This window comes from Sus scrofa, chromosome 4 (assembly GCF_000003025.6).
Source record: "Sus scrofa isolate TJ Tabasco breed Duroc chromosome 4, Sscrofa11.1, whole genome shotgun sequence".
Classification (NCBI taxonomy): Eukaryota; Metazoa; Chordata; class Mammalia; order Artiodactyla; family Suidae; genus Sus; species Sus scrofa.
In genome coordinates, this window is record NC_010446.5 from 90,116,069 (window position 1) to 90,143,618 (window position 27,550).

Below are 27,550 nucleotides of genomic sequence, written 5' to 3' on the forward strand. Positions count from 1 at the left end.
TTAAGGATCCAGCGTTGCCATGACCTGTGGCATAGGTCTCAGATGCAGCTCAGATGGCTCAGATCTGATGCTGTTGTGGCTATGGTGTAGGCTGGCAGCTATAGCTCCAACTGGACCCCTAGCCTGGGAACTTCTTTTTTTTTTTCCGTCTTTTTGTCTTTTTAGGGCTGCACCCACGCCATATGGACGTTCCCAGGCTAGGGGTCAAATTGGAGCTGTAGCCACTGGATCCTTAACCCACTGAGCGTGGCCGGGGATTGAACCTGCAACCTCATGGTTCCTAGTCGGATTCGTTTCCACTGCACCATGACGGGAACTCCTGCCTGGGAACTTCCATATGCCTCAAGTGTGGCCCTGAAAAGTGCAAAAAAAAAAAAAGAACGAAGAACATAAGCATGTGATAAAGAGGAGGAGATTAAAGCATGGAATGGTGGGAAGAACTACTAATTCTACTACTGACCTTGGGGCCAATAGATCTGGGTCCAAGTCGTGGTGACCTGGGATGCATCATTAACCTCGACTGAACTTATTTTGTCACCTGTGAAGAGGTGGAAAATACTGTTGTCCTCAGAGGGCTTTTGTCCCACTGCACATAGGAAACTGCGAGATACCCCAACCCCTTACATTTTTGCAATGATTCAGAGATGGCAAGAAGTTCCATCCACGCATTTATAGGAGGGAGGCTGGGGAGAGCGCTGAGGCCAACTCAGGTTGCCAGCAGTCTCAGGCTCCAAGCAAGGAGGAGAAGCCTGGGGTCTTTGCTGTGGAGGGCAGGAGGTGCAGGGCCTGGGGAGGGGGTAGGAGGATGTGTGTGGCTCTGGCTTAAGGTTGTTTTGCATTTTACAGGCGTTTGCTTTTTCAGACTGCTACTCACCATTTCTTCTCATCTCCACACTGCCTGCCTTCGAGGTAGTTGGTGGGGGAGGGAGGTTGGGGTGTGGGGAAGACACGGGGGCAGGGGCCGCTGCTTGAGGGTGGGGGCAGGGCCTGGAGGAGCCAGGAAGCAATGGGTTTGGCAGGAGAGGGGGTGACATATGTGGGGAGCCCTGGGGACCCAACCAGGCAAGCGGCTGGCAGGGAGAGCAGACGGCGTTAACCCTCTCGGTGCCACGTTGCCTGACCCTTCCCCAGGAGTGGCCCGTGGGGTGGGGGGTGCTGTCAGGTGGGAGACTGCGCATGTTCTGGGTCACAGGAGCTCCTGGGCGGGAGCTGTTTGTGCTCCCGAGAAGCAGCGGCAGGTCTGTCTTGGACCTTCTTCCCTCTGTGAGGCTCCCTCCTGTGGTCTCCCTCAGTCTCTCTCCCACTCTCCACCTCTCTGTGCCTCTAGGTGACAGCGGGTCTCCACTCTGGCTAACACACAATCTGTCCCCCTGTGTGCTGCCAGCCCGGCTGGAAGCCCCCTTTGCAGTGCCGGGCCCCCGAGCCCTCTCTCACCCTGGCCCCCTAGGCCTTTGTCTCCTAAGGCGGCCTCTCCTTTCTTCTCTCCTCTCCGCTCACCTCTCCCCAGCTCCAGCCCATCTCCAATCTCATTACGGCCTCCTCCGACCACTGCCCCCCCCCAGCCTCTCGTCCTCCCTCCCCCATCCATCTGTCTCCCCCGAAGCCCTCCTCTTTGTGTCCACCCATCTGTCACCACCAGCTCTGGGCCCACTCCCTCGGCCACGCCCGCCTGGCCTCTCTCCCCTCGGGCTCAGCTCCATCAACGCACTCCCGGCCTCCCTTCCCTCCTTCAGCCCAACCAGCATCCTACTTCTAGGAGCTTCCTTCGCTCCTTTATTCTTTTCCCAGATACCCTCTTTCATCTGTTTTCCCCTCCAGTTTCTCCAGCTCCTCCTCGTTGGATGAGGGGAGAGAGAGGGGACTCCAGGGTCCCGGCCTCCAGCCCCCAAGCAGCCGGAGCCAGAAGCTGGTAACATTTACTCACAGTTGCATCATCTCCTTAGGGCTCCTGAGATGCCCCCTTGGCTCCTGCCCCAGGGGCTCAAGCTGCCCCTCTCCATAGCAGGAGTGCGGGGACCCCCTCTGTCTTCTGAGTATGGCCCCAAGAAGGAACCAAAATCTGACCTGAGGCCCACTCGGGCTTCCCAAGCAGCACCTGCCAAGCTTTTTTTGAGGATGGGATGCTGTTTCAGGATTGCTTTTTTTTTTTTTTTGTCTCTTTAGGGCTGTGCCCATGGCATATGGAAATTCCCAGGCTAGGGGTCGAATTGGAGCTGTAGCCGCCAGCCTATGCCACAGCCACATGGGATCCAAGCTGCGCCTGTGACCTACAGCACAGATCATGGCAACACTGGGATCCTTAACCACTGAGCGAGGCCAGGGATGAACCCACATCCTCATGGATCCTAGTTGGGTTCATTACCATTGAGCCACGATGGAAACTCCCAGGATCACTTTTCTACCATATTATACTACCCCCCCTCTCAAATTCCTACTGTCCCCTGGGCTAGAGGGCAGTAAGGGCCCCTTAGGCCTCCCTCTCCAGAGGGAGAACTTTCTGACTACCTTAGAAAGCTCATCCACCCCCTGCCCTGAGGGGTTTACAGTGAAAGGGAGAAGGGAAGAGGCTGTCAGAGCAGGGCGGGGCTTCAGACAGCAGCCTGGTCTGACTCCACCTTGTGCAGAAGAGAACACTGGGGACCAGAGAGGGGAGGCCCCTTCCAGAGTCACCCAGAGCTCTGGAGGCACTCCAGAAAACCTGGTCTCCAGCTCTTCCCACAAGATGAAGCTCCTCCTACGGGCCCCACCCAAAGCAAACTCCACCCTTGGGTACAGCCTGTTTACAGCACTGATTTTTGCCTGGAGCATATGCCGCCTGCCTGGTTATTTATCTTGTGTCAAGTCCCACCCTGCCATCTAGACTCTGGATCCTAAGTCTCTAAGGGAAGATGCTGTATCTCATACCCTTTTACGATGCTGGGACAGAGTGCCTTGCCCACAGCCAGGCTCCATAAATGTTTATTACTGCCGTAGCTGCCAGTGCAGATATAAGAAATGTTCCAGTCTCAGCTCTAACATGCTGTGTAACCTTGAACAAGCCATGTCACTCCTCTGGATTACTGTTTCCTCCATCTAGCAAATGGGTTAGACCACACACACAATTTCTAAGGTCTTATTACACGGTCCCTTGAAGAAACGAAGTCCTATCATATGGGGGGGGGGGCGGTTCCTGGTACAGAACGCTAGACTCTAGATGAAAATATCTCCTTTCAGGATGTACCTCTGGGGGCAGTGACCTAGATGTGGAAAACAGACAAGAGTCAACTCTTTACTCAGAGAAGCTGGGGAAGAGACACCGGCTAAGGGGAGAGCCTTTGGTGTTAGTCTCAAGGGACCCAGTGTCACAAGAGGTAGAGACGGGACAGACTGGGTTCTGGAGCAGGATGTTCTGTTACTCAACGGTCGGGTGGAAGAGGAGGTGCGGGGTGAGCTAGCAATGGGTAGGAGCAGGGAGGGAGGAAAGCTCTGTAGGGAGGGGAGCAGCTGGAAAACGACAAGTTTTCGGAAGGCACAGGGGTGAGCAGGGCCTGGAGCAAGTGGGAAAAGGGAGGCTAAGCAGTTCAAGTCTGTGGCCCCAAGATACTGCCAGCCAGTCCTGTTCAGTCTCTGGGACACCACAGGCTGTGGTGTCAGGAAGGGGACCCCAGTGGGTTATCTGGGGGTCTGTGCCTCTTCCACAGAGAGAGGCCTCCCCAAGAGCCATGCAAAGAACCCAGTCTTTCGGTTTGTAACTTTCAGGGTGGAGGGTGAGGTGGGGGTGGCGGGGACAAGCTGGTGCTGCGGATCCTCCTGAGGCCCTCGGCCTGTACGCTCCCCTCTTGCTCACCCTGTCTCCTTGCTCCTGCCCAACCCCCTGCTTCCCTGCTCAGCCCCCTCACTGGTTCTCAGCCACTTCCCCGCTTCCCGAGGCTGCCAGCAGGATGAGGGAGCTTAGTGCTCTGTCCGCTGGGAGACCTGTTGGCCGAGGGAGGCATGGAGTGGGCCCAGGCGATGGTGGCAGCTGTGCTCAGCTCCCGCCAGCTCAGTGCACAGCTTCTCCAGCTCAAACTGGGAGGGGTGCTGGGGGAGCGGGGAAGCAGCAGGGTATATTTCCACATCCCAGAACCCCAAAACACGCCCCTTGAGGGAACTTGGAAGGAAACCTTGAGAAAAATCACCTCCTCTCAGCAGCATCTGAAAGGTAAACAGCCCAATCAGGAAACTAAGAGGAGTCCTTGGGACTCTGAAAATGGCCAGTTCTTTTCCATCTCTGCTGTCTTGAGGCGCATTGGGGATGGGCTCTTGGCCAGCAGTGAGGGGAGAAGGCCGGCTTTGGGCATCACTCCTGCCAGTCCTCTCCCGGCCTCAGCAGACTCAGCCCCTGCCCACCAGTACTCAGCAGTCCTGCTGTACTCCAGAATCCTGCCTCTATGAAGACGCAGGGAATCAGGGCGTTGCCAAACGGCAGAGATTCGTTCTAGAAGAGACCAAAACCATTCTTGGTTTTGATTGACAAAATGCCCATTACCGAGAGAAAGCCCAAACTGCTTAGGCTGCCACCAAGGCCCTCTGTGACCTGGCCACAGCTTCATTTCCTGCTGATCGTTATGGCTCAGGCACACTGAACACCGTACTGTCCTCAAGCGTGGCCCCCGCCTCTTCTTGGCTCTGTGCTTCCACACCTGTGAACTCCCAGTCGCTGCTCCAAGGCCTCCTCCTCTGTGCAGCCCTTCTAAATGCCACCCCCCTGCCCCAAATCCTTCCGTGCCCCACCAGAGCCCTCTGGACGTGCTGTGACTTCTCCATTGATTACGCCTAGCTCTGAGTATCAGCTCTGCCTCCCCTCACCTCAAATGTGAACTACCCAAGGGTCAGGACTTCAGTCCCTTTATCTCCACACCCCAGCCCAGGGATCAGAGCAAGAAAGAAATGTCGGCCAACTACAAAATGGTGAGAAATTATGCTAACATCGCTCCTATGAGAAGGAACCCAGGGCTCCGGAAGGAATCCTTCTTTCACAGCTTCTGCTGTTTTTGACAGGGCCTTCCTCCTTGGGCCCTCTGTGGATCCAGGGGAGAGCACGTGGGATCGAAATTCCATGATGCCGGTCTGGGGTCACTGAGCAAGGGGGCTCGGGAAGAAGAACAGGTAATGGTACAGGTCATGTGGGAGAGTTCGTTTTAATGAAACTCACTATTTATATATTTACACACACACACACACACACTCTCACACATTCACACACACAGGGGAAAAAAAAAAATCAATATTACAGCTTAATACAAATTACAACCGAGCACTGTGGGCTGGAGGTGGGGTACCCGCCGGGCAGTACACCTACCCTGATGTGCCATCTAAGGGCCTGGAGACAGGACAGCAGGAGGGAGACCGCAGGCTCAGCCGCAGATCTCCCCTGTCCTCGTCCCCAGGACTTCCTGTAGTTTGCTCCTGGCATTCAAACTTTCGTGTCCCTCCGGGTCAGGAGGGTGGATGAGTACACGGGGTGGGGGTGGGGGGTGGAGAGCAGAGGGAGGTACAGGGCAGCACAGAAAGAGAAGGGTCCTGAAGAAGGGTGTAAGTTACAGGGGTAGCTAGGAGTCAAACAGGAGCAAGCGGCTTCTATCTGTCATCCTGGGATCTGGCCAGGGTGAGGAAGAAGAAACAGGGAAGGGGAAACGGGGATGGGGAGATGGGGCAGGGGGTGACATATTTATCTCTCATGGTCTCTTTTGGGCAGTTCCACTTCTTTAATGTTAGTCTGAGTCAGACCCAGAGAGGCTCCAGTGACAAACTAGTGGTTTATGTCTCGGTGGGACAGGTGATCTAGGAAGTGAACTGCAGAGCTGGCAGGAAAAGCTGGGGTCCTCTTCAGTAAGACACAGATCCCGGTTCCCGGGGAGCAATGAAAAGGACGTCGGCTTTGGCATTGATGCAGTAGGTGACAACGAGAGAGAAGACGAGGATGCCGAAGCCCACCATGAGAGTGATGAACTGCAGGAGGGGTGGGCAGGAAGGAGAGAGGTGCGTTCAGAACTCAGCATAGCTGCGGATAATGGCTTGGGGCTGGGGGCCAGGGCACTGGGATTCTGGAGCTGGCTCCACGCACCAAGTACTGGGCAATCACAGGCAACGAACGCCTCCCCAACTTGGGGACTCAACTTCCCATTTGAAAAGGGAAGTCAAGGACTTCTGTCCTTGCTGCTGTCTTTTTTACTTAGATGTTATGCATCCTGAAGGTAGGACTGTGACTTTTGATTCTCTTGTGGCCACATTATGTGACTGACATACTTGTGACAGGTACTCACTAAGCACCTATGGAGGATTGACTTGACCTGGCTACGGCAGGTGGGAACTCGGATGGGAGTGGAGTTGTGGAAGGGCTAGGTAGGGTCCATGGGGTAAGGCATAGCTCCTTGGGTCTCCATGGAAATCTATCTCCAGAACAAACACATACTCAAACTATCAGTGAGGACAGCCTTCCTAATGGGGCATGCTGGCTGACCAGGGACAGATCTGCAGCAGGTTTTTGAGGCCAATCTGGGGCAAATGGGAGATGGAAGGGGGTCAGAGACAAGAGGCAACAGAGGGAGGTCAAACAGGCCTCTGCCACCCCCATCCCCATCTCACCTCCAGTTCTTTGCTGGCTATCAGAAATATCCGGGCGCGGATATCTTTCCAGCGGCTCTCAGTCCATGTGGAGTACTCAGTAGAGCCCCACTGCCTCAGTTCAAAGGCAGGGGACAAGGCCCTGGCCAGTCGTGCCGTGGAACGCACACACCGGGGCAGCCGGTCTGTCTCGTTGGGATTCAAAGGGCCCTGAACCCAAGCGTACTCATACAGCTGCATAGAGGACAGGCCACAACAAGGGGCTGATGTCATCTCTCTTATCACTCGAGTGAGTCCGTTTTCCCCTCTAGATGGTCCGTTTTCACCCAAGCTCACTGCCTCTTCAGTCCTCAGGTTCAAAGGGCTGCATCCCTCCACCTCTCCAACCCAATCCCTTGGGTCCATCTGGGCCCAGGAGATCCACCAACTTTCCCAAAGGAAGGGGGTCCTCAGGGTACCTCCGACACCCACCACCACTCACGTCTTTGTTTTCAGTGGGGATTTTACTTGGATCCTGGCACTGCTCTCGGGTAAGGTCCATCACCTTGCCAGTCAAATTTGCCAGGGCATACTGCACGATGTATGTGGTGTTGGTGGGGCTGGAGACGGCTATGTAATGCTGAAGAGGCCCGTCGCCTGATCAGAGACCACACGGAAGGGAGGGTTGGGTGGGTGGGGTGCAGATGGGCAGGGACAGAAAGAGCCACAGATTGGGTGGGAGTCAGAGAAGAGAAAGCAAAGAGAAAAGGATCCAACAAATATCAAGAGGAAAGAAAGAGGAGGAAGAAGTAAGTAAAGATTAAACCTAATAATGACCTTTTCTCTACCCCTTCCCTTGGTTAAGGGTCTCAACCCACACGAAGCACTTACCCAAGTAGGACCTTAGGTCTTGCCTGAGGATGGACTGGAACCATGAGTTGTTGGCTCTAACCAGGAACCCGTAGAGCAGGCGGGTAACCTAGGATTGGGACAGGGAGAAGAGAGACCCCTGTGACCTGGAGCCCAGGGCAAGAGTTATTAGCGGAGATCCAGTCATAAGGTGGGAACTAGACTAACCAGACATGGGGCTGGGAAGATGGGGGCCGGCTCACAGGATGCAGATGAGGCCCACCCGAGAGCCCTCTGGGGCATCGGTGGTCCTCACCCACACGTCCAGGCAGGCTGAATGCCAAGGTTGAGAGCCTCGGCGAGAGGCTGAGATAAAAGATGAGCCAGCATGCTGTGTAAACCGAGACAGAAAGGAGCCAGGGCCCGTTTGCTCTCACCGTTTTGGGATCAGCCTGAATGGTATTGCTGAAGTTGGTTCCTCCTGCAAGCTGGTACAGTGCACGTGACAGCACCGTGGCCACATCTGCCAGAGCCTGGGGTAGGTGAGGGAGGGGGGCTGAATGGCCCATGTTATCGGACCTCGAACATGAACATTCGAACATCTGCACTGTGTTCCCCATGCTCCCAACGCGGCCCAGGTTGGTGCTACCTTGGCAGTGTCTGTCACAAAGTTCAGGTCCTCTTCAGGGCTCTGCCACTCAGGGTAGCTCACGTTAATGTTCTCGGCAGTGTCGTAAACGCTCTGGTAGTAGCTGCCAGGAAAGCCGGCATGAGCCTCGGCCACACTCAGCCGGGGCCCTGCCCTGTCCTGTCCTCCCTCAGCTGTCCCTTTTGCAGGAACTCGGTATCTCATTTTTCCTCATCCAGGGAGGAAGGAAGAGAGAAAATCAGGATTCCATATTGAAGAAGGCGTAAAGAATGGGGAAGGAGGAGTGAGGGTGGGAGTGGTTCAATACAAAGACTTGTCTGACAAAGCAGAAAAGGTACATGAGGTCAGAAGGCGGGAACTTCTCCGTCCTGGGAGATCTCTAGACGTGAGAGACACTTCTGTTTCACGGGGGTCAGAGATGTCCAGGAGGAGGGCCGAGACGACGCTCAGGGAGCCTTGCCAGCCACACATGATCAGAGCGATCGTCTGATTGTTTCAATGTGGCCGGGAGGAGCGGGGGATGAGCAGGCCTGTGTGAAGATGTGTGACACTGCACTGGTCAAACCACCCTCCAGGAGCGCCAGGGAGACAGGTCTTAGAAGAGAAGCTAAGAGGGGAGAGCTCCCAGTCCCACCGTCAATGAATGCCTGCCCCACACAGAGTCAAGTCAGCCGCATGGTCAAGTCCAAAAAGCATCAAATGATGAATCGCCCCTCACCCCAAAGTGGTACAGCAGACAAATATGGAGAAGAGAGCTGGCCCTACGTACCGCAGCTCTCAGTGCCCTAAATAAATAAGAGGGGGTTGGAGAAGCAGAGCTTATGCATTTTTGCTCAGAAACTCCTTCGGCCTGTTTTAAGAGGGGACAGGAGGCTGGAGGCTTAGCAATCCAGCCTGAGTAAAGTCCTCTGTTACTGAAGGCCTCAAGTCAGGGGCAGTTTAGGGGTGCCCGAGACGAGGAGAGAGGTGATAGCTGGGCCTCAGCCCTTAGGTCTGGATCCCCCTCAGCTGTAGGGGACATTTTTGCACCCACATTGGACCACGCGTACTTACCACATGGCAAGGTGTGACATTTCATAGCGTACGACTGCTGACTGTGGCACCCTCACCCTTGGGTGGGCCCCAGGCCGGGACAGCTCTTCTGTCCTCTGGCCAAAGAACCCCTATCCTCATTCTGTCACTCGTTTGAGACGATGCCCTCTGCTGGCAGCCCTGGGGAACTCAGACCCCTGGAGAGCTTGGGAGAGCTGGAACCACCAATGGGGATGACTGTGCCAGGGATGGGTTAAAGGTGAGGACTCTTTTCTAAGAGGAACGTCAAGTCAAAGGAAGGAGCCAGGTTAGACACAAAGAGGACACTGAGCAAAGAACACAGATTGACCTGAGAGTTTGGAGAGGGTGGTGGGGGGAGAGGGCAGAGCGGTGATCTCTCTCGACACAGAGACGTTTCTCTCTACGGCCCCCAGACTGCAGAACAGATGCTGCTGGAGAGCGAAGAGGATGCAGCCTAGGTGACTCTTACTGGTTATGGAAGACAGTGGAGTGGTCGGCAAGAACAACGCCAGAGATGTTTCGAGCGCGAAGAAATCGCTGCAGAGAAGATGGGGGGAGAGGCTGCGTCTGATTCGGCCTCCTGAGGACGACGGTGGGGACGCCGGCACCACTCTTCTCCAGTGTGGTCAGGAGCTCCTCCACCTGGGGATGAGGGGCATTAGCTGACAGGAGGCTAGGGGGTAGGAAGCAGGGGGTCTCCTTCAGATCTGAAATGCTCTCCACTTCAAATCCCCGCCCTAAGCCCTCCCAGATCTAAATTCCTTGAGCCTTTTGGCTTCCAGGTCCTCTGAATTTTTCTGTAGCTCCCATCACCCTGCCCGAAGAAGGAAGAGGCTGGTGGTTTTTTTTTTTTCACATCTGCAGGTAGATCTCACTGTCCTCAGGACACTATCTTATCCTCAGCTGATGTTTCACTTATTATGTGTTGTGCAGAATTGGAAGAGCAAATAATACAAAACAATGCCGAATGCCACACCAGTAATCCACTCCAAGTGCTCTAGGAGTCCAGAGCAGGGAGGACGCTAAAGCTGGGCTGGCAGGAAAAGGACCTCAGGGAAGAAACAGAACGAAAGGTGCATTTTGGCTTTTTAAAAATTTTTTGTTGATCACTTGGCCATGATGTGCAGTGGCTTGATGTAGGATCTTAGTTCCCAAACCAAGGACTGAATCTGGGCCGCAGCATTGAAAGCACCAAGTCCTAACGACTACACCAGGAAACTTCCTAAAGCTGTACTTTGAAGGGGAGGGAGGGTCTTGGGCAGGGAGTCTGACACAGCCAGGTATGTGGCTGGGCAACCAGGACGGCTGGGTCCCTGGAGCAGCAGGAAAGAAGGAACCACTCACAGCCCTGTCCTTAAGGGACAGAGATAGTTCCCTGGGCACCCAATCATCAGAGACCCACCCATCCCAGGGGACCAGTGATAGGAGCTGAGCTCATGGTTCCTCCTGGGGAGCTGCAAGTTGGGGTGTTCACCCTTTGGCCAACACCCAACCTAAGGTCCTGTCTCACAGGCCCTGGAGACTGGTGGGGATAGGGCCAGGGTGAGGGGGTGTCCATATTCGGAGCCTCTGAAACAGGAAGGCAGGGGGAGAGATGCTCAGATTACCTGGTTGTGTACAGTTTCATTTTTCTGAGACATGGGGTCTGTGTGCATCCAAAGCGCTAGCGAATTTCTTAAGGCCACCTGGGGGGGGGGAGGGGAGATGAAGAAGCAACACCTCTGATCAGGCTCCTATTCTGGCCCACACCTGAGAGAAAGGAGTGGGATGAAGAGTCAAGGGAAGAGGGGGTGGCACCTGCAGTGAGGACACAGAACAACGGCAGTGGGGCGGGCGGGGGGAGCTTCAGGTGGGAAGGAAGGGGTGGAGGACACCTGCTGCACACCTGTCCCAGCTCCACGAATGAGTCAATGTTCTCTAACTGCACAGGAAACTTGCCCTTCTCCATATCGTAGACCATTCTTGAGCTGCCAATGTAGTCAAAAGTTTCCTGAGGGGTGGAGATGGGTGGGAAAGGGAACAGAGATTCTGAAGCGGTAGGGCCACCTCGGTGCCTTGGGGCCAGATCGTCAAAGCTCTAGGCACAAGGGCTCCTGTCCGTGTCATCTCAACTGCTGGCCAGCGCAGTCATGTGACTCCGCCCCCCACCCCCTGTCCCTGCCTCCCAGCTGTGACTATGCCTCACATGTTATGTCACAGGACATCTCGGGCTCAGACATGGGGAAGGCAGCCTCAGTAAAGGCCCGAGGCGAACATCAGCTGTTATGTGCCTGTCTCTTGCTTCTCCCCCACCTCGGCCGACGCAGCCACGGCTGCTGTTCCCTCATTCCAAGGCCCAGGCTGCGGTGGCAGTGGGGAGACAAGGGAGCCTCAGGGCTCCTGGGTGGAGGTGCAGGAAAAGGGACCAAAGAATAAAAGTCGAAGAATGCCTCCAACAGGCTTTTGCACTGGGGAGTGAGGGAGCTGGCAGTATGCCAATTCCATGTCAGGGTGCAAAGGCTTCCTGAAATGGGGGGATCTGAAGGGGAGACACCCATGGACACAATCAGAAGCTCTCTGCTGAATAATGACTCCGGTCGAGTGCTGAGATCTTCCCCAAACAGCCGCTCCCACCTTTACCACCCCCTCCTTCCCTGGCAACCCACCCCAGCCAAAGGGCCCTCACCCCTTGGAAGAAGACAAACATGACATTGCGGGGCAGGGTGGTCACATCGGGTGCCTTCTGCAGAGCTTCAGCGGCAGCCAGCTGGGTGACGAAGGAGGCAACAGCACTCTCCGCCCCTGGGGCCACATTCCAGAAAAAGGAACGACTGTCCAGCTGGGTTGGGCAGGAGAGGCAAGGGAGATACACTTTGAAAACGGAAATTGGGACCATTCCCCCCGCTCCTGTTCCATCCAAGAGAGTACTCCTGTCCTGGGGTGAGGGCTAGAGCCCCAGAGTCTCACACCCCAGACCCCTCTCTGTTGGAGACTCCCTGCTGCAGCAGTCCAGACACTCGATATGTATGCCCAACAGATGCCTGCCTGTCTTTCTGTGCCAGTCCAGCCCACCCTGATCAGGGGCCAGCACTTACTCGGGTGGCAGCCACCACAACCCTGTCACCAGGCTCCAACGTCCCAGATGTATTTATAGGCTTAAGCATGCTCCACACATTGTAGTCGGAGAGGGGATCACAGACGATTTCTGAGTGTGACACAAACAGTGAGAGACCAACAGGAGTGAGGGCGAAGGTAGCTACAGAGAAGAACATTTCTGACCAGTACCCAAGGGCTCTGTGAATCATTTGCTTTATGTCCACTTTCCAGACTGGTTTCGCTGCCACCATCAGAGACAAGCTTCAGGGACAAGCTGCCTCAATCGTGTGGAGCTGTTTCCACTTCTCCCACACGGTGCTCCCCGCCTGCACCCACTCTGTCCTGACACTCACCCACCTTCTCTGGCCTGGCCCCTTCACCCCGCCCTGGGGCACCCAGCTTGCCTCGGATGGATCTGTCCTACCTGGGTTGATGCTGAAGGTGCTCTGGATGGAGCTGCGCCGCATGCAGGTGACAGTGCTGATGACAGCATGCATGTGTGAGAAGAGCTGCATGGCACACAGCGGGAAGGCTGGAGCCGAGCCATTCTGACTCAGGTTGTGATCTCGGTAGCACTGCAAGGGGAGATGGAGCCCACTGAGGCAGCTGGTTGTGGAGTCCCTCCCATACTGCCCAAAAAGAGGAGGGCCCAGCTCCATCCTTAAGCCACTCCCAAATCTGTCCCTGAGCTAGAGCTGTCCTGGTACAACCACTGGATCTATAAGGAGAAAAACTCATCAAGAGGTGCGAAGGGGCACAGACTCAGTGACTTGGCTGGGGCAGATGAAATTACCCTGTACCCAAAGGCCTGGCCCAATGCGGAGCTTCAGCCACTGTTCCTACTGTGATCTGTGATCTGTTCCTCTGTGATACAAAGCACCAAATGGAGATGAAAAATCAAATTCAAGACAGCCTGGACATAAACTCATCATGTAACTCTGGATAAACCTCTGAACTGCTCTATGTATCAAAATCAGAGAACATTATATTAGAATTACAGAACACGAGCACTAAAAAGAATTTCAGAAATTACTGAAGTGGGAGTTCCTGCTGTGGCTCTAATGGGACAAGAACCCAGCATAGCATCGGTGAGAATGTGGGTATGATCCCTGGCCTCAGTGAGTTAAGGATCCAGTGTTGCCATGAGCTGTGGTATAAGTCACAGATCTGGTGTTGCTGTGGCTGTAGCGTAGGCCAGCAGCTGCAGCTCCGACTCGAGTCCTAGCCTGAAGCTTTCATATGCCATGGGTGTAGCCCTTAAAAAAAAAAAAAAGAAAGAAATTACTGAACTGAATCTCTCTCAATTCCTAGTCCAACGCTCTTTTTAACCACAGTAAAGGTTCTTAACTGGGGCTCTCCACCTTGCTTTGTATTAAATACTCTTTATGTTTTCTTTCAGTCCAAAAGCCTTTAATGCTATAATATCAGGCAGGAGAGAAACAGGAGAGGGAAACATGAGAAAAAGAAACTTCTTGGCTTGTATTAGAGCAACTGTCTTTCAGAGGGTATACTAACAGAATGAGACTCCCTCCAAACAGAAGAGCCTAAGAAATAATTCTAAGTAGAATTGCTAGGAGCTGGCAAACTCATTACCTGTTTAATGATATTAGTTTCATCTTCATCTTCAAGAAGGAAGATGGGGAAACTAAAGTCTTCATAAGCCAAGCCATTGCCCAGGGAGTTCCACAGTATCTCTCTGCAGTGAGCAAACTCTGGCCCATAGGAGTCGGAGTAAATTCCTGAAAAGCAGGACCAGGGGTTAGGATGTTGGGACACCAAGCACTTAGGGATCAGGTGAGGGAGGAAGGCTAGGATATATATAGGGTTGGGACTACGAGTTCCAAAGGAGGGGGTGACTCAAAGAAGTATCAACCTATCACCTCCTACAGTAAAACAGACACGGGTATCAGGGGGCCCTGGGCTGGCCAATCAGGGATCTGAGCATGTGACCAAAAGGGAGGATGGAAGGTAAGCAGAAGGGGCAGCAAGAGAGAGAAGGGATGAGTGGCAAAGACACAGACGCAACCTTCTGTTTGGGAGTCAATTGCTCCATTATCCACAGACGCAGCAGACCCACACATATCCTTTCCCAACCCCCCAAGGCATGAGAATGAAGCAACAACGCGTTTTTGGGTGGCAGCAGCTCCACTGATCCCTTGGGGCTCTTACCAAACCCATCATTGGGACACTGTACACTAGGAGAGAAGCCCGAGGTGGGACTGGGCTTGGCTAAAGACACTGCAAGACCAGCAATTCGGCCGGTTCTCCCCTTCAGCTTCTCCATCAGATTCCTGGAATAAGGTGACAATGGCATGAATGAAGACAGGGAGATTATCAGGCAGCCCAACATCCTGTCCCCAAGGATGGAAATAAATGCAGTATTAGGGGAATCAACACTGTTGACTCGTTTCTTGTCTTCTTCAGACTCTAACTTCTGAGTGAGAACTATGACCTAATCTGAGCCCAGGACTCAATCTTACCTACTCTGGTTCCATGCAACCCTCCTTCCTCCCTGGGGTCCTTACTCGACTAGAGCTCTACTCACAAGGTCACCGAGACAATTCCTTTTAATGATTCATCTTTTCTTTCGAGGATCACCCCATCTCCTGCCCTGATTGGACCAGGGCAGCCAAGGGAAGTTATCACGCACAAGCGTGAAAACTGTTCACTGACTCGTCCCCTCCCTGGATACATTTCCCTACCAGGAACACACAGTTCTTACCTGGTAAAGAGTGTGCCTTCCAGCAGAACCATGTAAGGGGGGTTAGGGCCATCGGTCAACACCCACTGCAGGTCCTCTTCCTTCTCTACTACGTGGATAACCCCTGTATCCCCGCTAACGGAAGCTGCCAGGACAGAATGGGTCAAATTAAAGCTCCCACAGTGGACAATTATGACTTTGCCTCACTGATTCTGCAGATCACTTATCGCCACCCACTGCCCCCTCTCTGCCTGGGGCCTGTGCCCCACATCAAATGCTACAAGACATTTAGTCAATGCAGCCAACTCTGGACTGGAACTGAAGGGCTGAACTGCCCTGGCTCCAACCAAAGGCTACTAGGGAAGGAATGTAGGACAAAAGAGCCCAGAAGTCTACTCATTAAAAGCCTTGTTCAGGGGAGTTCCCATCGTGGTGCAGTGGTTAACGAATCCGACTAGGAACCATGAGGTTGCGGGTTCGATCCCTGCCCTTGCTCAGTGGGCTGGCAATCCAGCATTGCCGTGAGCTGTGGTGTAGGTCGCAGACGCGGCTTAGATCCCGTGTTGCTGTGGCTCTGGCGTAGGCTGGCAGCTACAGCTCCGATTCAACCCCTAGCCTGGGAACCTCCATGTGCCGTGGGAGCGGCCCAGGAAATGGCAAAAAGACAAAAAAAAAAAAAAAAAAAAAAAAAAGACAAAAAAAAAATATATAAAAGCGTTGTTCATTAAATGTCAGAAAAGCTGTGTGATCTTCATTTTCTTACCTTCTTGTTTCAACCTCATTTAGCCATACATACAAGACACTATAACAGCAGAAGCCAAAGTTTTTAAACATGTGCTTTGTCCATGACATGGCAGGCTCTAGTTCTCAAGCTCAGAGTTCTAGCACTGATTCTTTGTGAAAACGTATGTGCAGATTTCCTTGGCCTCATGGCCTCCCTGCATCTCCATTCCTTTGCCCTATTTGGGAATGACTTTATATGCTCTTGGCTGATTTCAGGAAAGGTTAATTGATAAGTTCAAAAACAAAACCTAAAGTCAATAGAAGGAAGGGAGTAATAAAGATCAGAGAGGAAATAAATAAGAGATTTAAAAAACAACAGAAAAAAAAAAAAATCAGTAAACCACAAGCTGGTTCTGTGAAAGGGTAAGCAAGATTCACAAACCTTTGGCCAGGCTCACCAAGAAGAGAGAGAACCCAAATAAACAAAATAAGAAATGAAAAGGGATGGGAGTTCCTGCTGTGGTGCAGTGGGTTAAGAATCTGATTGCATGGAGTTCCCGTCTTGGCTCAGTGGTTAATTAATCCAACTAGAAACCATGAAGTTGCAGGTTTGATCCCTGGCCTCACTCATTGGGTTAAGGATCTGGTGTTGTAGGTCACAGACGAGGCTGTGGCTGTGGCTGTGGTTGTGGCGTAAGCCAGTGGCTGTAGCCCCAATTAGACCCCTAGCCTGGGTACCTCCATATGCTGCGGGAGTGGCCCAAGAAAAGACAAAAAGACTAAATTAATTAATTAATTAAAATAAAAAAGAATCTGACTGCAGTGGCTTGGGTCTCTATGGGGGTGTGGGTTTGATCCCTGGCCCAGCGCAGTGGGTTAAAGGATCTGGTGTTGCTGCAGCTGTGGTGTAGGCTGCAGTGTGGCTTGGATTCAATCCCTGCCCCAGGAACTTCCATATGCCATGAAAGTGGCCACAAAAAAGAATAAAAAGAGGAATCTCAACTGATGTTGCAGAAATATAGAAAAAAAAATACTATGAACAATTAAATGGAAACAAATTTGACACCTGGAGTGGACAAATTTCTAGAAGTATACAGTCCACCAAGACCAACTGAATTAAGACCAATCACCAGAAGTGAAACAGAATCCGTAATTTAAAAAGAAATAAACCCTAGAAACAAAAGTCCAGGAGGAAATGGCTTCACAGGTGAATTCCACCAAACATATAAAGAAGGATATACCTATTCTTCTCCAACTCTTCTGAAAGATTGAAGAGGGAACACTCCCAAAGACATTCTATGAAGACGCCATTACTCTGATACCAAAACCAGACAAAGATACCACCAAAAAAGAAAATTACAGGCCATTATCTTTGATGACTATAGATGCAAAAATTCTCCACAAAATATCAGCAAACTGAATTCAACAACACATAAAAAAAAAAAAAGATCATATACCATAACCAAGTGAGATTTCAAGTTCCCAAGTTAACAAGGATGGTTCAACATATGCAAATCAATCAATGTGATACACCACATTAACAAAAGTCAAAACCCACATAATCCAAATTCCATATCCATTCATGACAAACACTCTTACCAATGTGGGTACAGAGGAAACATATCTCAACATAATAAAAACCATTTATGATAAACACACAGCCAATACAATACTCAACAGTGAAAAGCTGAAAGCCTTCCCACTAAAATCTGTAACAAGACAAGGAAACCTACCTATATCACCATCACTTCTGTTCAACATAGTATTTGAAGTCCTAGCCACAGCAATCAAACAAACAAAAGAAATAAAAGGTATCCAAATTGGAAGAGAAAAGATAAAACTGTCACTACATGCAGATGAATTCAGCAAAAGTAGTAGGATACAAGATTAACACTCAGAAATCAGTTGCATTTCTTTACACTAACAATGAAAGATCAAAAAGAAAATACAAAAAAAAAAAAAAAAAAAACTTTTTAAAATTGCGCCAAAACAGGAGTTCCTGTTGTGGCTCAGTGGAAATGCATCTGACTAGCATCCATGAGGACCTAGGTTTGATCCCTGGCCTCGCTCAGTGGGTTAAGGATCCAGCGTTGCTGTGAGCTGTGGGGTAGGTTGACAGCTATAGCTCTAATTCGACCCTAGCCTGGGAACCTCCATATGCTGCAGATGCAGCCCTAAAAAAAGACCAAAAAATAAAATAAAATAAAAATAACACCAAAACAAAAGAAAAGAAAACCTAGGAATAAACCTGACCAAGGAGCTGAAAGACTTATGTGCTAAGAATTATAAAACATAAATAAAGGAAATTAAAGAGGACCCAAAGAAATGGAAAGATATCCCAAGCTCTTGGATTGGAAACATTAATATTGTTAAAAGAGCATTACTACCCAAAGCAATATAAAGATTTAATGTGATACCTATTAAATTACTCATGAGATTTTTCACAGAACTAGAACAAATAATCCAAAAATTTATGTGGAACCATAAAAGACCCAGAACTGCCAAAGCAACCATGAAGTAGGGAAAAAAAGGCCAGAGGTATAACTCTCCCAGATTTCAGACAATACTACAAGGCTACCATCATCAAAACAGTGTGGTACTGGGGGGAAAAAAAAAAGACATAGGGATCAATGGAACAGAATAGACAGCCAAAGAATAAACCCAGACACCTCTGGTCAATCAATCTTCAAAGAAGTCAAGAATATAAAATGGGAAAAAGACAGTCTCTTCGGCAATTTGACTAAGTTGGACAGCTGCATATAAATCAGTGAAGTTAAAACACAGCATCATACCATGCACAAAAATAAACTCAAAATGGCTCAAAGACTTAAACATAAGACATTACACCATAAAACTCCTAGAAGAGAGCATAGGAAAAACATTTTCTGACGTAAATCATACCATTTTTTTTTTAGGTCAGTCCCCCAAAACAACAGAAATAAAAACAAAATTAGGAGTTCCCGTCGTGGTGCAGTGGTTAACGAATCTGACTAGGAACCATGAGGTTGCGGGTTCGGTCCCTGCCCTTGCTCAGTGGGTTAACGATCCGGCGTTGCCGTGAGCTGTGGTGTAGGTTGCAGACGCGCCTCGGATCCTGCGTTGCTGTGGCTCTGGCGGAGGCCGGTGGCTACAGCTCCGATTCGACCCTTAGCCTGGGAACTTCCATATGCCGCGGGAGCGGCCCAAAGAAATAGCAAAAAAAAGACAAAAAAAAAAAAATTAAAACAAATGGGACCTTTAAACTTACAAGCTTTTGCACAGCAAAAGGAACCACAGAAAACCCTAAAGGACAACCTACGGAATGGGAGAAAATAGTTGCAAATGATGTGACTGACTGACAAGGGCTTCATCTCCAAAATACACAAAACAGCTCAAATGACTCAACAACAGAAGAACAAACAACCCAATCAAAAAATGGGCAGAAGACTTAACTAGACCTTTCTCCAAAGAAGACACACAGACACCGGCATGAAAAGATACTCAACATCACTAATTATTAGAGAAATGCAAATCAAAACTACAATGAGATACCACTTCATACCAGTCAGATTGGCCATCATTAAAAAGTCTAGAAATAACAAACGCTGGAGAGGGTGTGGAGAGAAGGGAACTCTCCTACACTGTAACTGAAATGTAAGTTAGGGCAACCACTATGGAAAACAGTATGGAGGTTCCTCAGAAAACTATAAATAGAATTACCACATGATCCAGCAATCCCACTCCTGGGCACACACCTGGGAAAAAAAATGACTCAAAGGGATACATGCACTCCTTTGCTCATAGCAGCACTATTTACAATGGCCAAAAATTGGAAACAACCTAAATATCCATTGATAGATGAATGGATTAAGAAGATGTGCTACATATATACAATGGAATACTACTTAGCCATAAAAAGAGTGAAACAATGCATTTGCAGGAACTTGGATGCAACTAAAGATCATACTAAGTGAAATCAGAAAGAGAAAGACAAATACCATATATCACTTATAAACGGAATCTAAAAATATGGCACAAATGAACCCATCTAAAACATAGAAACAGACTTACAGACATAGAAACAGATTTGTGGCTGCCAAGGAGGAAGAGGAGAAGAGACAGATTGGGAGTTTGGGGTTAGTAGACACAAACTATTACATTTAGAATGGATAAGCAATGAGGTCCTACGGTACAGCACGGGGAACTATATCCAACCTCCTGGGATAAACCATAATGGAAAGGAATATTTAAAAAAAAAAGAATGTATATCTTAGGTGGGAACTAAAATGAAGACCTAAAAAAGAATAAGTTCGCATGACTCATTGACCCATCCAGAACCAGACCCACAGTGTCCACGTCACTGGACCTCCACAGGCAGAACAACCAAGCCCAGGAAGCAGCTGACTTCCCAAGGACAAAGACAGCCCCAAGGAGAAAGTTGAATTTTTATACCATGATCTCAACAACCATCCCGAACCTACAGTACTCAGCATATGATCCCCTGCCTATAAAACCCGATTCTCTCCCAATGGCGGGGGGGGGGGGTGCTCTGAGTTCCTCTGGCTCAGTGCTCCCAGCTACTCTCCTGGTCAATAAATCTTGCCTGAGATCTCACTGTTCTGCTCAACTGTCTTTCTTTCCCCTGTACTCTAACAGTATATATGTGTATAAGTCACTTTGCTGTATAGCAGAAATTAGCACAACATTGTAAATCAATTATACTTTAATTAAAAAAAAAAGTTCAAGGAGTTCTCTAGAAGGGAGCTTCCCAAATGATGGGCCTTGAATGAATTAGATGTGCTTATATTAATTCCTTTCATTCTGGAGGCACAGTCACCCCAGGCCAGAGCAGACCTATCTGTTATCCCAAGATGCCTGACAAATAACATCTTCATGTCAAAGACTGGAAGGGACCACTCCAGAGGATGGAAGATCCACAGTGCAGAATGCCTTGAGTTTGATGAGGCAATACCACTCACATTCCCAGGGATCCATACACAGATATCCCAGGGTCTCCCCAAGAGTCTTCTTCCCACTCAAAACTAGGTGTTAGTCACAAATTGTTTTAGGTCAACATTTCTCAACCCTGCTATATATGAGTCTCTTTGGAATTTAAAAAAATACAAATACTTGAGCTTTACTTCAGATTATACTAAATTACTTACTTTTTGGCTGTGCCTGAGGCATGCAGAAGTTCCCAGGTCAAAGATCAAACCCCCACCACAGCAGTAAACAAAGCCACAGCAGTGACAATGCAAGATCCTTAACCTGTTGAGCCACCAGGGAACTCTGAAGGAAAGTTTTGGGGTTTTTTATTTGTGTTTTGGCTGCTCCCATGGCATGTGGAAGTTTCCAGGCCAAGAAGGGAACCCAAGCCACAGCAGTAACAACTTCGAACCCTTAACTGTTAGGCCATCAGGGAACTAAAATTTAAATCTCTAAAGGTGAGACCCAAACGTGTGTTATTTTCAAATCATGCCACGTGCAGATCTTTATTAGGCATGAGAATTGTGGCTCTAAAAGAAGACACTGAATACTTGTAACTTGCATGAGACAAAAACCACAGGTACTTTCAGACTGCCAGCCAGGTAGAATTTTTCTCCCAAGGGATCTGGTGAAATCGAGATATAGAAGCAGGTCTCCAACATTCAGCTATGTCATATATAGTAAATAAGTTCATACTGATAGTGATAAAAATAACATGCAGAGGAATATCAGAATCTGCAATAACTTCAGTAAAGATTTAGCTACCAATGGCAGTTCTAAGTAAAACAAGAGGCAACAATGCGAACCAGATCATTTAGAACATAAGGGAGTTCCTGTCATGGCTCAGCAGTAAAGAACCCAACTAGTATCCATGAGGATGCAGGTTTGATCCCTGGCCTTGCTCAGTGGGTTAAGGATCCAGTGTTGCCATGAGCTGTGGTGTAGGTCACAGGCTTGGATCCCACATTGCTGTGGCTGTGGTGTAGGTGACAGGTGCAGCACCCATTCAGTCCCTAGCCTGGGAACTTCCATATGCTTCAGATGCAGCTCTAAAAAAAAGGGGGAAAAATGGGAAAAGGAAAAGGCCATCTGACAAATAAAAAATATACAACTTCTGCTCCAAGGAGGACAGGAGGACAAACTATAACACTGGGCTGAAAAAAACTGGGTTCTCGATGACTATATAGTCTTTAAGTATCCTGCTTATTTTCCCTGGTCCTTCAATGAGGAGAAAGTTTTCCACCCTTATTCATGTCATACTGTAGGGACAGAGTGAAAAAAAGGAAGGAAAGTAAAGAAAGCTACAGATGGCTCCTTTTGAGCACTTTAAAAAGAGTCTTCTAGAGGAGTTCCCACCATGGTGCAGTGGGTTAAAATCCAACTGCAGTGGCCTGGGTCGCCTTGGAGGCATAAGTTTGATTCCTGGCCAGGCACAGTAGGTTAAAGGACTTGGCATTGCCACAGCTGTGGAGTAGGTGGCAGCTGCAGCTCGGATTCAGTCTTTGGCCCAGGAGCTTGCATGAGTCACGAGCGCAGCCATTTAAAATAAAAAAAAAAAACCAAAAAAAAAAAAAAAAACAAAAGAAGAAGAGTCTAATAGAAAAAGAGCATTAGATTCAGAAAATTGAGACAAAAAAAAAAAAAAAAAAAGGAGTTCCCATCGTGGCGCAGTGGTTAACGAATCTGACTAGGAACCATGAGGTGGCAGGTTCGATCCCTGCCCTTGCTCAGTGGGTTAATGATCCGGCATTGCCGTGAGCTGTGGTGTAGGTTGCAGACACGGCTCGGATCCCGCGTTGCTGTGGCTCTGGCGTAGGCCAGTGGCTACAGCTCCGACTGGACCTCTAGCCTGGGAATCTCCATATACCGCGAGAGCAGCCCTGGAAAAGGCAAAAAGACAAAAAAAAAAAAAAAAGAATCAGAAAATTGAACCTAGGTCTTCTTCTCCAAATTTAAGAGGGTGGGGCTTGCTCAGGATGAATAGATTTGGTTAAGACTGAGAAATAAGTAGGTTGAAAAGGCTGAAAAGGAAACAAGATCTTTTTTTTTTTTTTTTTGTCTTTTTTGTTGTTGTTGTTGCTATTTCTTGGGCCGCTCCCGCGGCATATGGAGGTTCCCAGGCTAGGGGTCGAATCGGAGCTGTAGCCATCGGCCTACGCCAGAGCCACAGCAACGCGGGATCCGAGGCGCGTCTGCAACCTACACCACAGCTCACGGCAACACCGGATCGTTAACCCACTGAGCAAGGGCAGGGACCGAACCCGCAACCTCATGGTTCCTAGTTGGATTCGTTAACCACTGCGCCACGACGGGAACTCCGGAAACAAGATCTTAATGAGGAGTTCCCGCCGTGGCACAATGGAAAGACATCCGACTAGGAACCACGAGGTTGAAGGTTTGATCCCTGGCCTTGCTCAGTGGGTTAAGGATCTGGAGTTGCCATGAGCTGTGGTGTAGGTCGCAGATGCGGCTCAGATCTGGCATGGCTGTGGCTGTGGCGTGAGCTGGCAGCAGCTACAGCTCTGATTAGATCCCTAGCCTGGGAACATCCATATGTGGCAGGTGCAGCCCTAAAAAGACAAAAGACCGGAAAAAAAAAAAATCTTAATGAGGAAGTGACCAGGGTCCAGCCCCTCCCCTCTTGTCTCTCTATATTGGCACCAGGCTCTAACACTAGAGGTTATTACTTTGTTTCCCACAGGACTGCTCTAACAACATGCAACAGAATGTCTCACTCCCAAAGGGGATATCTTAGAGCTCAGTTTCAGGCTGGGGGCCTAGCCTTTGCCCTAGAGTGGGGTTCCAGCAGGACCAGCAGTCCGATTTCAGCCCACACTGGGCCTGGCTCCATTCTATTCACAAAGCAGTTAGAGAATAGAGTCCAACAGGAGTTCCTGTTGTGGCTCAGCAGGTTAAGGACCTGATGTGGTCTCTTTGAGCATGCAGGTTCCATCCCTGGCCTCGCTCAGTGGGTTAAGGATCCAGCGTTGCCATAAGCTGTGGCACAAGTCACAGATGTGGTTTGGGACAAGAGTTATTATGGCTGTGGCACAGGCCAGCAGCTGCAGCTCCGATTCAGCCCTTAGTCTGGAAACTTGCATATACTACAGGTATGGCCATAAAAAGAAAAAACAAACCAACAAAAGAACAAAGTCCAACAGAAACTTTATTTGGAACTGTTTGGAATCAGTTAACCTACTCCCAGTACTTCCTGCGGTAAGGATATGGACAATTAACATAGATTATAGCTAGAGAAAAGACCAGTAGAAAAGCAGTAATTGCCACCTTGAGCAAGTCTTTTACTCCCCAGTGTATAGTTTTTTCTTATGAAATTGGAAGGTTTTAGCCAATCACATAGTACTGCTGAGACCACACTCAGCATCATTAATAAACATCTATTAAAAGTAGTCTGAGGGTTCCTGTTGTGGCTCAGCAGTCAGTGAACCCGACTAGCATCCATGAGGATGCGGGTTCGATTCCTGGCCTCGCTCAGTGGGTTAAAGATCCAGTGTTGCCGTTGGCTGTGGTGTAGGCTGAAGATGCAGCTAGGATCCCACATAGCTGTGGCTCTGGTGTAGGCCGGAGGCTACAGTTCCAATTGGACCCCTAGCCTGGGAACCTCCATATGCTGTGGGTACAAAAAGACAAAAGAAAAAAAGTAGTCTAACTTTCAGCTTCATGCAGTTATGCTCTAACCATTTTTATGGGAGTAATCAAATTCAGAGGTAACCAACTTGATGATGAAATCAAGATCTGACTCTAAGTTTCCTGCTTCCCTGCAAAACTATGCTCTGACAGAGCTACCACCCAAAGAACAAAATCTGAAGATAATAGGTTAAGCAGCAAAGGAACTGGAAATTCAGGCTTTAGATAACTTTTTTCCCCTCTCATAGTTTTATAATCATACCATGTGGACATGGTAGCTTGTTTTGGAACACATTTACAAAACATAAAGATAAATCCAAATACTTTAATATTTCCTCTTGAAACCATTTGGCTTTCTCAATGCCTTCTTTTCAAAGAGTTCACTGCCTTAAAGAAACCCATCTTGGTTCCAAAAAGATCAGAGTGCAGCTGATGACTGGACTTCATAGAATATGAGGCTTTTTTCTCCTTAGAAAAGAGCATAGCTCTGTAAATAATCTACTGGGTGGTTATGAGTCCTGGCTTAGAACCTCAGACCACCAGGGCTCATATCCTAACTTTATCACTTAATAGTAGGATGATCTTGGAAAAGTTACTCAACTGCCCTAAGTATCAGTTTTATTAGTTGTAAAATGGTGGAAATTAAAAGAACTATTTCATGGGGTTGCTATGATGGTTAAATGAGATATACATGTACGGAGCTTAATATGTAGCATTTACCAAATGTTAGCTCTTATTAATTATCTCACCTGGTTTGACAAATGGTTCTCTATCACCTAATACCCACACAGCCTAATTTGTCTACTGAGACTCCCAAGCCAGACTTGGATCATTATATCTAGGACACAGATTGAAATATCAACAGCCAGGAACACAAATCCCAACCTCAACTCACACTGGCAGCCAATCTGATGAGTGGCATTGAGCAGACGGACACAGGGAGCTGTTTTATTTAAAGGGATGTAGATCTTCCTCTCCACTGAGTTTCCTTTGCACAAGCCTGATCAGAAGATAAAAAGTGTTAGAAAAAACTTAAGAGACATTGGTACTAGCCTCTACCATGTCATAAATTTGTTGTATGGCTTGGGTATATTATACTTTGTAAAATGGGACCAATATCTATTTTTTTCACCTCTTGGGAACATTACTGGAACAAATAAATGCACCCAGCTATGTATCACCGAAGGTTATTACATATTCCACATAAAGCAACTGACATTGAAGCTAAAAGATGGAAAACTTGACTTGTCAAAGGAAAGACCTCAGATATATCTGCCTCTGGTTGCATGGATGACCCCCACTTCTGCTTTTCGATTCTGTATTGCATATTACTAATTAGTTAAAAGGATGCCAGTCTTAGAATATAGATTACAATTTAAAAAACTTTTCTGAAGAGTTTCTGTTGTGGCTCAGCAGAAACGAACCCAACTAGTATTCATGAGGACACAGGTTCCATCCCTGGCCCTGCTCAGTGGGTTAAGGTTCCAGTGTTGCCATGAGCTGTGGCATAGTCCAGCAGCTGCAGCTCTGATTCGACCTCTAGCCTGGGAACTTCCATATGCCACACCTGTAGCCCTAAAAAGAAATTTTTTTTTAATTTAACAAAAATAAATAAACATAAAAAAACCTCAGACATTTTTCCAAGAGTCTGAACAGAACTAGGAGAAAGCTTATGCCACACACCCTGTAAGTTAATCAAACATCAGTAGGTCATTTATGTGTGCCCACGACGTGGGACAGCTAGTTTCTCCTCTGGGGATCTTTACAAACAATCTCAATTTCGGGGAAAGCATCATCATGGTTATAAACAGGCATGTTTGTATTTTAGAGTTTAACCAATCAGAAAACCACATACCAGAAAATAAATGCGTGGAAGCAAACACCTGTGCACAGTATAAAAGCCTAAAGTTTCTTGAGTCCTTATCTTACAAACTAAACAGTTGAGAGTACCAATATCTTACCTTAGTCTCACTTTACTGATGGGACAAACTGAGGCAAAGCACCGGGACGGGGGTTTTATGGTGGAATCAAGAAAGAAACAAGATAACTACCTTCCCAAGCGCCGCAATGCACACACAGAACCTGGCGCTTTTATCTTAAAAGTCTAAAGGCGCTGGGGAGAAAGCTGAACTCGGACACTTGTCCTTTCTGATTGTGCGTAAGGTGGCTGGGGCCGTGGGGAAAGGAAGCATCCGAACAAAGTGGGAAAGAGTCGGGCTGGAAGTCCAGGAAGAGGCCTGGAGGAGGAAATGGGTCGACACGAAGCGCCACGGGGAAGAAGGGACCTTCAGGTCCAGGCAAAGGGGGAACTTTTGTCGTGGGAACGAAAGAGAAAGGGGATTTACAGGGTGGGGGGACAGAGGGGCTGCGGGGACCAGAAGGTGGACGGCGGCGCTCGCTGTTGGGCAGATCGGAGGATTCTCCTACAGAATGGAGCTCACGAGCGGGGGAGGCCTCACCTGCAAGAAGAACGCAGAAAGGCAGAAGGCGAAGGAAACTCCGACTTCCCGGGCCGGCCACAGAGCCGCCCCCAGCTGTGGCCATCTTGCCTCTTGGTTGAGCGGAAGCCTCAGTTCCCCTCTTGTCCGGGAGTGGCCTCTCTAGGCAAACACTGGCGCCGTCTCTGTAGCCCGAAGCTCCTGGGACCGGAAGTTCGTGTCTGAGGAGCTTCCGGGAGTCGCGGCAGAGGGACGCTGACGTGGAGGCAGCCGTAAGGCGGCAGGGAGTGTCAGGGCTCGGATTAACAGCTCGGAGCCAGAGACCGGAGGGATGCTAACCAAATTCGAGACCAAGAGCGCGCGAGTCAAAGGTAGTGGAGAATAAAAGGGAGAGCACGGAGACTGGGTGTCAGGGGAGGCGCTGTCACCGGGGACAAAAGGGAGGATAGAATTGGGCCCACCGTTCGAACCCTGAGGAAGATGGTACCGAGGGAGGTTAGGCCTGGCGGGTGGTTCACCTGCAACCCTCTCTCTTGTGGCGTGCCCTCGGGATTTGATTTTCCGATAGCGCGCTGTAAGAGGTCCCTTACGCCCGCTCCCTATTTCTTTTCCTTCCTCTCTCCAAGGTCTCTGCTGCGACTTTTATTCGGCTCCCAAGGCCCTGTGACCTGTTGACTTTTTGATGACTGTGCTGTAGGGAGTGGCTCTGGAGATTGAGTCTCGACCTCTGCTATTCATGTGCAAGTTTAGTTTTTTCGCAGAAAGTGCACTGGCCTCCTCTCTTAAGGTCTTGACTGCACCACACCATATCAACATCCTTGCCTCCATTGGGTTCTCTTTCCTATCTGGAAACAGGATATTCTTAAGTCTGAATTTGAAAAGGTTACC

At 49.3% G+C, this 27,550-nt stretch overlaps 2 protein-coding genes across 4 annotated transcripts in view; one reads left to right on the top strand and one right to left on the bottom strand.

Moving 5' to 3' along the window:
- On the bottom strand, window positions 5,141-26,866 carry NCSTN (nicastrin). 2 transcript variants are annotated; one of them, XM_001928786.4, is made up of 17 exons: window positions 26,684-26,866; window positions 25,120-25,224; window positions 14,913-15,036; window positions 14,360-14,481; window positions 13,784-13,929; window positions 12,615-12,765; window positions 12,190-12,299; window positions 11,781-11,933; window positions 11,001-11,105; window positions 10,723-10,800; window positions 9,585-9,757; window positions 8,063-8,165; window positions 7,851-7,946; window positions 7,456-7,543; window positions 7,067-7,221; window positions 6,607-6,819; window positions 5,141-5,970 (listed from the first exon to the last, which is right to left on the bottom strand). In XM_001928786.4, exons 1-17 carry the CDS (start codon window positions 26,766-26,768, stop codon window positions 5,848-5,850), a joined length of 2,130 nt encoding a protein of 709 aa, XP_001928821.1. In that variant the 5' UTR covers window positions 26,769-26,866; the 3' UTR covers window positions 5,141-5,847. The 2 variants fall into 2 exon arrangements, with proteins under 2 accessions (XP_001928821.1, XP_013852326.1); XM_013996872.2 differs by lacking the exon at window positions 26,684-26,866 and adding an exon at window positions 26,186-26,501.
- The window catches only part of COPA (coatomer protein complex subunit alpha), a 49,115-nt gene continuing 48,125 nt past the window's right edge, over window positions 26,561-27,550 (top strand). Inside the window, exon 1 of one of the 2 annotated variants that reach the window (XM_001928707.6) lies at window positions 26,561-27,033. In XM_001928707.6, coding sequence (XP_001928742.1) covers window positions 26,994-27,033 — 40 coding nt within the window. In that variant the 5' untranslated portion in view covers window positions 26,561-26,993. The remainder of the gene's footprint in view (window positions 27,034-27,550) is intronic. The other variant, XM_001928697.6, reaches the window with a different exon arrangement.